At 50.1% G+C, this 12,084-nt stretch overlaps 1 protein-coding gene across 1 annotated transcript in view; it reads right to left on the reverse strand.

The window, feature by feature from the left end:
• The window catches only part of KCNB1 (potassium voltage-gated channel subfamily B member 1), a gene marked incomplete at both ends in the record, with an annotated part of 104,208 nt that extends 94,886 nt beyond the window's left edge, over positions 1–9,322 (reverse strand). Inside the window, one exon of the mRNA XM_082065273.1 lies at positions 8,756–9,322. Coding sequence (XP_081921399.1) covers positions 8,756–9,322 — 567 coding nt within the window. The remainder of the gene's footprint in view (positions 1–8,755) is intronic.
• Between the last annotated feature and the right edge of the window lie 2,762 nt (positions 9,323–12,084).

Genomic DNA, 12,084 nt, shown 5'->3' on the forward strand with positions numbered 1-12,084 from the left:
AATTAATGTTTGTGAAGCACTTGAAGATCCTCAGATGAAAGGAACTATGAAATGCAATGCATAATTATTATGTATTATTAATAAACTTCTGGCACATTGACAAGAAATCAGACAACACATTCTTCTTTCACTTTTCTAAAAAGGTTTATCTTTTATGCTATGAAGTACCGATTTACCAAAAATTCACAAATTGGTAAACAAGGAGCAGAAGGTCCCTGTTCCACCACACCGGCTGGTTCTTCTGGTACAGCAAACATCGCCTCAAAGTGAGTTACACTCCTCTATCCAGACACTTGTTGAGCACATAGTTTGTGAGAATGGCCAGATATGGACAAGTAGAAGGATGTTACAGTGATTCCCAATAGTCAAAGTGTCAAATGCACCACTTACGAGAAGTAAAGAGTTTGTTTAATATGTGATCACTACAGTTTACTAAAAGCAGGTGATGCAAAAAGATTAAGTGTACAGAGCAACAGATGGACATCTTGAAGCCAGCAGAAAAATCACAGCCCTGTGAATGAAGTTTTTCAGATCTGAGGATGTGCCAGATACAAACGAGATCCCCAGAAATATGAAAAACTTTACTCTGCGATTCATTCTGAGGCAGTTTCATGGAAGTTTTAAACACTTTGGTATTATGGCTGCCTCTCAAGTGCTTATGGCCGCAATCCAGCTGCACCGGAGAACAGAGCGGTCCAGGGATTAGGGGTGGAATACGATTCCGTTCTTTGGTCCGTCACAGACCCCAAGCAGCCAGTTAGTCCCTCTGCCCCCTCCCCAAACACAGCAGGATAACCGCGCTGCCCCTTCCCAAGAGAACTGCAGAACAAACACTTTGCAATGCCCTCGGATGCCAGGGTGGAGAAACCCAGGGACTGGCAGACGCTGAATCACCGCAGAGCGGGACAAGGCTGGACACAGCCACGTAAAAGGCTCCTCAGGGAGCCAAGGAGCTGCTCCTGGTGCTTTGTGCCACAACACGTTTCTATTCCCATTTTACGCCACCGTCAGATGCCATTGGAAGCAGCCAAGAACATCATACCTGGCACACAGAGATTTTTCATGTCGTGGAATTGCGTGTACTAGAGTTCCCGACTCTACAAAAGATTTTAAGTAGAAAACTGAGACAGACCCCTTTGGTCGCATCTTCAACTTACTCTTTTAGCAAAATGAGTATTTTTAAGAGATATCAAAAAAGGAATCCTAAGTCTAAAATGAAATTTGCTAAGTATAATCATGTTTTAGAAACGTTTTGTTCATCAGTACCAATGAGAACATTCCTGGTGGTTATGTTGTTTATGCACTGTAAATGAGATTTACGGGTCCATTTTGTTTAAAAACGAGGAAGAGCAAAGGGAGCGGGTGAAGGACACCGCAAGCTCGCCTGTACCGTGGGAGGGACGGGTGAGGTGGGACAGGGGACGCCAAGGTCCCCCCAGCTCTTCCCTGGCTTTCCTCACTGACCTTGGGCAACGATCACCTCTCCACTTTAAGATGGGGATAATACGTATATCACAGGTTTGTCCTGGCCTTAAGTAATCCACCTTTTCAAAGCACTTTGAGAGCTTTGCTTGATGAGTACAGACATTATAATACTCATCTGCTCCTATTACATTCAATGGGAGTTTTACCATCCACAGAAGCAGGGCTGCAGCTGCTGGTGTTATTGAGCGACCTAGAAAATAAATGTGTTTGGGATATTCAAATGCTAGCATTTGGGGAGGGGCTATAGCAAGTACACAAACACAGTGCTTGTGTAGGGGTGTTCAGCACTCTTTCAGACTTGCTCTAGAATAGATAGTAAAGTTTTTTCATTAAAAACCAGAAAAAGAGACCTCCCTAAACCCTGCTGGTGAACACGTGCAGCCAGTGTCAGACTGTAAAACAGACAGGGGAAAGGCAGGACATTGGAGATAAGCTAGAGACCAGCTGAACTCAGGGGACAAAGCTCACTGCAAGGTTTACTTTTGCTGTACTGAGTAACTGCGAAAGCCAGGAGGTGAACGTGTGGCTGTTATCCCTGGGACCCAACTTAGGGCAAGGTCGTCCTGAGGATAAAGAGCGCCAAGCTAAAGCAGCTCAGGCAGGGGAGCTAAGCAGCCGGGTGCGGGGCAGGAGCCCTGAGCTGCCGCCGGCTCCTGGGCCTGCAGCACAGAACCCGCTCACCCACTCAGCCCTTGGAGCAGTTTGGTGCCATAAGGACAGTGACCTCCAAGCTGAGCTTGGCTGTCACCGCAGTGCCAGCGCTCCCAGTCTTAGCCCATGATGGAGCTGAGCCTCCAGACCTAGGAAACAAACTGGGCAGCTCTCATAACAGGAAGAGTCTGATTCGTCTGCCTTAGTGTACTAGAAGCAGTGACAACATATAGCTTTATGTATAGCTTCTTCAGAGAAGGTTAATATTCGTGTTTTGCTCAGGTTCATGGGCCCCATTGTGCCTCTTCTGTTGCTGCCAGAGATCTCCATGGAGTAAATCATATTGACTGTGTTTATTACAAGAACTAAGTGATCAGCTGTGAACTTTCTTTGACATAAATATTTTGCCATTAGCAATGACAAATAGCAACACTCATGTTGTAAAAGCAACATTGGATTATTCCTCTCCGTGGGGACACTCACATCAAGAGAAATCAGAAGGAAACTCCAATCTCCAGGATCAAGAGGAACAGGTAAAAGGAAGGACATAAAGGAAAGGATATTTATTCCACTCTGTAATAAGAGTTAAGTGAATAAATTGTTTTAAAAAGTGAATGGATTTTTCCACAGGGCGCTGGTGTGCTGAGGGGATCAGCACTTCTCTTCTGAGTCCCATTATTACCAAGTGTCTGCAGTCACAGCTGGACAAAACAGGGGCTTCCCATTCCTGCAAGATTTGACAGGTGATGTTGGCATCTTAAACCACATCTGCTCACAGGCTGAGCAGGATGAGAGAACGATGAGCAGCAAGGGGATTTAATTTCTTAGAGATTTTTCATAGGTACAAGTGAGAGCTTGTGCTTTAAAAATAGCATCGACTATACTTCCTCAGCACACGTCCCCCAAGGAATTCAGCCTGAGCAGTGGGCTTGTCGCTTCCCTCCTGGGGCAGGCGCTCTCACACACATGTGGATGCTTGTGCTCAGCCATGACCACAAACCTGCTCCAGCCTCCCCTAGCAGAAAGTTACAGATCAGTTAAAACTCCAGGAGTATGCCTACATATGTTTATGCACACTATACTTCATGGACTGTATGGCAAGTACATCAAAAGAGCTACTGGGCATAATAATTTTAAGCTTTCCTTTTATAAAATTCTCCAGAGTCTGCAGATCTGCACGTTTGTATTGTAAACTATGGAACCCAAACCATTTCCAGGCAGCTGCCTGCCTGGAGCCGAGGGCTGCAGTGACCGTTCTGGAGCACAGATCACCTTGAAGGGTGAGGATCCCCCTTGGGGAGTTTAGAACAAGCTTCTTGTTGGCAGATGCATCCCATGCAGGAAACAACACAGGATGTTGCATTAGGGATGTGGGAGACCAACAAGCCAACGGTCAGTGCATCTCCTATGTTACAAGGACTCCCAGCAGGATTATTTGGAACCAGGAAAGAATTGCAGAACATAATCACCAGGCTGGCAATAATACTAGTTGTAGGGGTGGGGTTTGGTGGTTTGGTTTGGTTTGTGTTTTGCTTTTCCCTAAACTGCGAGTTAAGGAGGCTGGAATGCAGAGGAGTTCTGGGAAGCGGCAGCACAGCGGCACATCGTGGGGAGGTCACCGGTGAGACTGCAGAGGACACGGTGCGGGGAACCGAACGGGAGAATTAGGGCTCCCCAGACAAAAGATGTAAGAAGCTCAGTGGAAGGACGAGGACCCAGAAAGGAGCTGCAGGATGAAAAGAGATTGGAACAGAACAGCAGTCACTTGTGTGTTTCCACAGGACAGCGCTGTGTTAGAAACCCAGCGATAAGCTGTAGATCAAAGGGGCAAATCCCTGAGCCCAGGGGAAAGGCTTTGGAATGAGGCTCTGCTTTGAGAATCTCTGAAGAGTTTGCTCTGGATGAAGGGAAACTCTCCTATTTTTAGCAGAAGAGGCAAGCTAGTAGCTGTATCAGAAAAATGAAAGTCACAGATACAAGCGAAATATGGGCGACCTGGCTTCAACAAAGTCAACATCTGCCTTGTGGTGGCGGCTCAGACACAGGGCACGGGTAAGATGTGACCCTGCAATTAGACAGAGGGGGTTCCTCTGCTGAATGCCAAACTCAGGCAGGTTTCGAGATGAATGAAAACTGCACGCCATAAGGGAGGGCCAGGAATAGAAAGCCCATGTGGGGGAAGAATGCCTTAAATGTAGCGAATGTATCTCCAAGAGGCTTCATCATTCTTATTTTGTCACTACTATTAACAATAATAAGAAAAGAGCTTACAGAGCAACCTCCCCAATCCCTGAGCAACACATCCAGAGATTAGCAGCAGAGAGCAGTGGGCAGCTCGAGAAAGAGCTGTTCAACAAATGTAGAGGGACGTGTAATAAGATTACAGAATTGGAGTTGCATGTTTTCAAGGATAAACGTGATATTCCTGCATTGGCAAAGACATGGCAGGAACAGAGGCAAGGGTACGAAATAACCTGCCAGAACAGCGGCATCGCCACAGCTGAGCTCCCAACAGGACAGGGAGCGGTGGGAAGCGACGGCAGCGAGGAGAGGAAGTGCACATCCTACTTGACATGCAGATATGCAGAGCAGCTTCTTGCAAAACGGATGATGTCATCCTGTTTTTCTCAGCCTCCAGGACAGCAAGGGAAAAATAGATGAAGCCAGCACATGCAGAGGAGTCTGTAAGACAAGCAGCCTTTTGCCCGCACCCCCTCTCCCGCTTTGTGCGACACTAATTGCTCAAATATTGATTGGGGAAATAATTTGTAAGGACTAAAAGGAAGTATTTCTTTTCCTCCTAAGAGTCAAAAAGGGCAACGTTCTTGTAGAGTTGTTGCAAAGATCCAGGTGATGAGAATTTCCAAGACCACATAAGTTAGCTAATTAAGATGTTGAGTTCATCTCATGTGCTATTTGCTTATAACAGAAATCGCAGGTCAACTGCAGTCTGATTTTCCAGGATGCCGTGAAGCCTGCTCAGAACTACAGCAGCGCTGGCTCTGCCGAGGGACAAACGTCCCACCAGGCAGACAGACCCACAGACCCCAACCAGCTTGGTTAGTACGAAACCCCCAACGGCTACAGGAGGGACTTCTGCTTTGGGAACCTGGGGCTGCTGCCTGGGTTGCGGTGACAGAAACCAGCTGCCCAGGCTTGGCCTTGGCCTGGGAAAGAGCACTTATGGTTGAAAGCCCAAAGCAGAGTGCTGGAGAACCAGTAGCCACTACCGCCCTGCCACGGACACTGAGTCCCAATGAAAAGCAGCAGTTCAGTTTGGCTTCCGGAGAGCTGCCTTTCTTTCCTGAGGAAAGGAAAACTACCCACAACAAGCTGTAATAGCTACTTCAGAAAAATAGCTGCACCTCATCTTCATCTATGGCAAATCCAGACAGAAGCAAGCACCAGAAAGTCCTCTATAGTTAAAAATACATGCCATGAGTATATCAAAGTACAGGAAGAATGCTATTTAGAACACAACAAAAATGCACCAAACTATTATGGGAGACTAGGAGAATGATAAAAATAAGTAGGAACATGCAAAGACAGTGATTGCAGGAAGAAGACAAAGCATCCACAAAGACTGCAGTGAGTATTTCGCAGGGATATAGAGGCAAATAGAGCCACAGGAAGTAGGAGAAACTGCTCATTTAAACCATCTTGTAAGACTAGATAGAAATGAAGAGTTTCATTAAGTAACTGCCTGCTGACAATATTTTATTAGGTAGCAGAGTCCCTCAGTGCTCAATTTCTGTGCACGGGAGTTTTCCCGTTGGGAAGGTGAGCACAGGGGAGCTCAGCACAGCAAGTGCCTCCCAGTAAAGGGACTGGTGGGTGAAATGCTCCAGGGCCTGTTGCACAGTCTGACCATGGGAAAGGGCTGGAGTTCTGCCCCACAACACCTTACACAGGACAGAGTTGCTTCGGTTACTGCAGCATCATAGGAAAGGAGCAAACCCCCCCTGCCAGCACTGGAGGGTAACAAGGCAGCGAGCCTGGGGCTTCAACAGCTGTCTGATGCCTCAGCACAGAAATCTGGAGGCTCTCAAAGAGTTAAATATCTAAAAGAGTGTTCTTTCCAGCCACAGACAGGGTGAGGCATTGCATGTAAATAAACTAACCACCTCATGGCAAGCAATGTCTTAAAAGCCAGACAGATTAGCCAAAAGATACGGGTGAACCCCCAGTGGATAAAAGAGCAACACCAGTTAAGGTCTGGGGGGATGCTTCTCCTATTTGAGTGTCTGCCACCCTGAAATGCATCACATACAATTCTTTAAAAAAGCAAAACACACACAAATAGAAAACAACTCCATCTCAGTATTTAACTGGCCCCAGTACTGCATTTGTAGTCATTTTCTAGACTTAGAGAACACAAGCAGAACCTGTATTTGTTCTATTTAAGTGGAAACAAAGCTTTGCATTGAGTGTCACAAGTCTAAAGAAAAAGAGAAGTACAGATACTCCCAACAGTGACTTTAGGTCCTTCAGTGATGGTCATTAAGCCGCAGTGTCATTTACTTTGCTCCCTCTCTACAGGAAGAGTTTGAGCTCTCAGACCTGGCAAAGCAGCTGGAGCCTGGCTCTAGGAAAGGTGACCGAAGTCCTGGAGGCCGGTGGCCTCGGCACAAGCGCTTTGCCCACGGACAGCTGAGGAGAGCTGGCCAGGGGCTAGCGGAGCCTCCCGTTTACAAACTGCGGCCCAAAGCAGAGCCTGGGCACAGCTGGGCGGGTCAGACAACGGGTCAGGCTGCCCAGGCTCTCTCCCCACATCCTTCCATCAGGAGCTGAAGACCGGGTCCAGCCTATTCAATATGTGGGATGAATTCTCATGAAGGTGATCAAAGCAAAGGGCATACTCTGGCATGAGAGAAAAGCTATCCAGCAGCAGGGAGCAAATCGGATAAAGAAGAGGCTTAGCAGCTCTTCTGTCCCTGCCTGGTAAGCTAATTGTTCATCGTGCCCGTTTTCCTTGCTGCACTCCAAAGGAGTAGAAATCTGCATTTGGGAACTGCTGGAATATCCGAGTTCTGAGAACATGCAGCACCATTTTCATTACAGCACCGAAGTTAAAGAACAGTAGCTTTAAATGGGAAGGATAATAATGCATTACCATTCACTCTCAATTAATGCAGTGCCTGCAATGCCGAATGTACTTACTCTGAGAATTTTCTCAGAAAATGAAGCTAGAGTGTATTTCATTTATAAATCACAAAAGACACTTATTTGGCAAGAATGACCCCTGCTCATATACAATAAATCATTAACATCAACAGTCTCTAATGGATCTTGAGTCAGTGCCACGGACAGCAAAGCCCAGGGCCTGTGTTTCAGATTCCAGGACTGTGCCAAAAGAACCTTATAAATGATTAATGCATTCAGCACAGTGTCATCTATGCCATTGGAGAGAAAGACATTCTGGGGCTCTGTTTGTTTTTTAAAAAAGTGATAATCAGTTCAGCAACTGATCGTGCCTCTCCATTCCCCGGCCAGGATGAGCCATTTAGTTCCACACTTAGTAAAATCTCTTCCCCAAGCTTTTGTACATGCCCTTGGTTCATAACGTGCAACATTTTGATAAGAGAGAAGAGGTAAATAAGTCATCTGTTTTCATAAGCAGCCCAAAGCCAGACTTCCCATGGGATGGAGCCAAGGTTTTCACTCACAAATGTACATACAACAGGGAGGTGACATTAAAGAGGTAGCTCAGGCCTCTTCTCTGCCATACTGTGAGAACACTGACACACAGAAAATTCAGGTTTGGGTCCCTACTGCTCAGTCTCTCATGCTTTTCAATTATTCATCCCACAGTTTTCAACCTCTCCCCCTTCACTTTTGTCCCCATGGTTACTGAATCATTGTGTTCGCAGATATTTTCCTCACTGAAGAATGTGACTAACATGAGATAGCTAAGTTATCAGAGCCAACTCTGATATTGGTTTCTCCTAGCATGGATCTTATCTTCTAAACACCTTCAAATAGACCGTTGCACTGGCACCAACTTCATAGTGAGCAGCACTTCAATTATTGACAGAGACAGAGCTGCAGCAATATTGCACAGGAGACATAAAATAGGTTGGAGGCAGGTACGGGATGAAATTCAAATGCTGGGTTTAGTAGAGTCAGTCTGGGAGTGCATGATACAGGTAACTAGAAGATTTATTTCACCAGAGAATTTTAAATTAAGGCCTAGAAAGGAAGGCATTATATCCTGACTGGACCCAGGTCTAAGAGTTCAAGTAGATTTCCACTTCTTAAAAGCCAGTTTAGTCAAGCAGTAGGAGACCCATAAGTTTGAGGCCCAAAAAACCACTTATTACAAAATGCACCAAGACAGGCCACTGTATAACAAGTCTACTAACCTTCAACCACAATCAGCGTATGCTGACCCAGGGGTCAGTGGAGCTTCTCCCACACTGAGCAGCCACGACTGCCCCAGGGAAGCTCGAACCAGATCCCTTCCAAACTACCCAAAAAGGAAACATCAAATCTTGTTTGCATCTGGGAGGCCTTTCTCCCCTTCACTCACAGAATCCGCCCATCCACAAGTGCCCAGATGCTAGAGCAAGCATAGTCATGAGTCAATACACACAGGATTTAAGAAATGTGGAGATCTTACCTTGGCCGCTACAGAGGAGTTGGGCTTCTCCAGGAGATCCCAGAGCTTTTTCCTTTTCTCAGCACAGCAAGTGTTATCAAATTCCTCCCCTTCCCTTTCCCTCAGTGTCTCAGCTTCTCTCTTCAGCTCCTCATTCATCTGCTCCTTCTTCTGGTGGTAGCGGGCCTGGCAGCAGGACTCCAGGTAGATCTCATCAACCCCCCAGTAGTCCAGCTCCTGACTGAAGGACAAGGCGCACATTTCCTCCATCATGTGCAGTTTGCCAGTACGGTAGAAGTTCAAGATTGAGGTGAATGCCCCGGGATGCCTGTCAAAGAAGTACTCGTTCTCTTCCAGGTTGTAGTCATCACAGATCTCCATGAGGGAGTCGTGTGTGTTGCAGTCTCTGAGCTTACCCAGCCTGGTCCGTGGCAACCTGTCCAAGGTCCGCCAAAGAACCTCGTGGGCCAGCCCCCCCACGTTAAGCTTGACCCTTCGGGAGCAGGCCTTGCTCCTGACGATCTCTGTGGGGTCCGGAGGCAAAGAGGTAGTAGAGCGAGATCCATGCTTATTCATCCCCAGAGGCATCGCTGGTCCCCCTCAGGCTGGACGCTCCAAGGTGCGGCGTGGGGCAGGGCGCTGGGGGCCGGCTCTCCTCACCTCTCCTTCCCCTCCATGCCCCAGAGCTGCAAGACACAACAACCATGGGTCGCGCCCGCCGGCTCGGCGCGGCCTGAGCCGCTAATCCGCTCAGGGGGCGGCGGCGCTGTCCGCCCCGCGGTGCCGAGCCGCGCCGCGCGGGCGCTGTCCGCGGTGCTGAAGGCCGCCCGCTCCCACGTGCCGGCCCGGGCGCTGCCGCCGAGCTCCCCCGGGCGGCGGCCGCCTGTACCCCCCCCCCCGCCTCTGCCCGGGAGGGTCGCCCGCACACCCCGTCCGGGGAAGCTGTGGAGGCTGAGTACGGCCCCGGGAGCCTCCGCTAGCAAAACGCTGGGAGCTACCGACTGATAGGGGAGGGCCCAGAGCTCCCCCGAGCACCGCTCAGCGATGCGCCCCCAAAGCCGCCGGGCTGCTAGCCAGGGGTGCGCTGGCACGTTGTCCCCCATCCCGCACTGGCCGACCCGGAGCGGACCGGCCCCGCCACCGCCGTCTCCCGAGCACTCGGGCCCCGCTGCTGCCGCCCGGCCCCGCCGCCGCTCCCGCCCGCACAAGGGCCCTGCCGGACCGCGGACTCCAAATCCCGGGTACCCCCCACGACTCACCCAGGGCAACCCCTCTCCTCGGACCCGGCGGGGCCCCCCGCCCTGCCCAGCCATAGAGACGGAAAGGAGACGCGGAGGTTTTTTATAACTCCAGCCTTGCAAATTTCCCCGAGGAAAGAGCTGGGGCCGGGAAACGGGGTATTTCCAGCCACTCTAACGACGCACGCCACCTCTCCAGGCTGCCCAGGGACGCCTCCCCACACACCCCACGCCGACCTCTGCACCACAGGGAAATCAGGGAAAATCGGAATAAGGTAAAACCCTGAGCTTCCTTGCAAACCGAGTGGCTCTGACAGCCCTGAGCACTGTTGCTTACACAAGATGGCACGAAGAGAAACCCCGCCGCAGAAAGAAACCGCTCCTCCATGACCAGCCGGCACTGCTCCGGGGTCTCGGCCCCTCTCCCCGCCGATCCAGGTCCTCCCAGTCCCCAGAACGAAATGCACCGCTGCCTCCAGACCGCCGCCGGGCTGCTCCCCGGCCGCCGCCGCCACGGACGGGGAACGGCTCCCCTCCCTCGGCCCGAACCCGACCCGCACCTACCTCCTCCTGCGGGCTCCCAGCGAGGGGGTGCGGGGCTGTGCGGGGCCGAGGGCAGCTACATCCTGCGGCGGGGCGGGCAGCAGCGGCGGCCCCGCTCGCATCCCCCCGCGGGCAGCCTCAGGGCGGAGGGATGGCGGCCGCGCTCCCGGCTGTCCACGGAGCTCGGGGGAGGGGGAAGGGAAACGAGGTAAATCGGATCCCTCGGCAGGAAGCTTCCCAAGGCCTTCCCTCGGCTGCGCCTCTTCACTCCTGCCCACTGTCAACGCCGGAGCCGCGTCTGCCCCCGCCCCCTCCCCAGCTCTGTCTCCGTGCAGACACAAAGGAAAGCTCCGGTACTTCCTTCTGCTGCCTGGGAACGGAGATCAACAAGTCTAGTCTGAACCTCCAGCTTTTCCCTGCAATTCTGTCCCGGAGTTGTTTGGAGTGAATTGGAAGTTGGGGGTGGAAGAGAGGAAGGCAGCTCCACCGTGAGCTGGGATTCAGCATTGCAGGGAAGGTTAACGCTTTCCTGGCCGGTCCCACCGCCCCAGGGCTGCTTTACAGGGGGGGGCGACGCGTGGAACAGCCATGGCACTGAGCGGGGAGCCGCCGCACCCCTCCTCAGGAGGACGGGTCCATTTCCACCGTCCTCCAGCTCCCGGTAGCTTCACTCATAAAAACAGGAGCAAGAATTGGTGCCGAAAGAAAAACAATGAGCAGAGAGCACTGATAAGCCCAGCAGGGCCCTATTGCTTTCCAGGGCCTGCTTGCTGAGCCAGAACCCGCTGACTCGGTAAGGCCGCACGTCCCCCTGTCTGCAAGGAGCAAACAGGACCCTGGTCCTCACTCCAGCAGCCCCTTATTGAATAAAAGAGCCTGTTCTCAGGATGGTTGTGAGTATTTACAGAAACAGGAAGAGTAGTAGTGGGTTTCCACTGCTAGTTAGGACTACAAATACAATTAAGAGAACACTTACTAACCTGGAAACACAGCAAAAATGAAGAAAAGGGTGACTTTCCAGGCAATAGCACAGCATTCCAACTATTCTTCTGCCATTCTGTCCTTCCTTCCTGCCTTCCTCCTTCACCCCCAGCAGGGGAAATGGACCTCACCAGAAACCTGGAGCTCCATTAGCACCACTTAATGGCTACATTATCATCACTTAATGCAGTTCACCTGCTTAGGCTGATGTACCAGAGGCACACAGCCGTGCTCGTTAGCCTTTTCTCCTCGTGCATTGATTGGCCATGGCTCTTGGACTATAGTGACAGCTCCTACTACTAGGTTTCTAAAATATGAGCCCAGTGTCTGATTTTATGTGATTAACTACAGAAAAATACTCTTAGTCTTGCTTTTCCCCATTTCCTATGCTTCTCTTCCAGCCCCCACCTGGCTCCCATTGCCCAGTGTGCACAATGTCAATGTTATGCTATTATATTTGGTGTTTGAATGTCCACATCTTCGTTAGAAACAACATTCTGGAATCCTAAAAAGTGGTTGGTTGGTTGTATTTTTTTCTCCAGTTCCTCCTATAATTATTTATCATTTGTATATTTCAAAATTTCTTAG

This window comes from Streptopelia decaocto (assembly GCF_964273445.1).
Source record: "Streptopelia decaocto genome assembly, chromosome: 14".
Classification (NCBI taxonomy): domain Eukaryota; kingdom Metazoa; phylum Chordata; class Aves; order Columbiformes; family Columbidae; genus Streptopelia; species Streptopelia decaocto.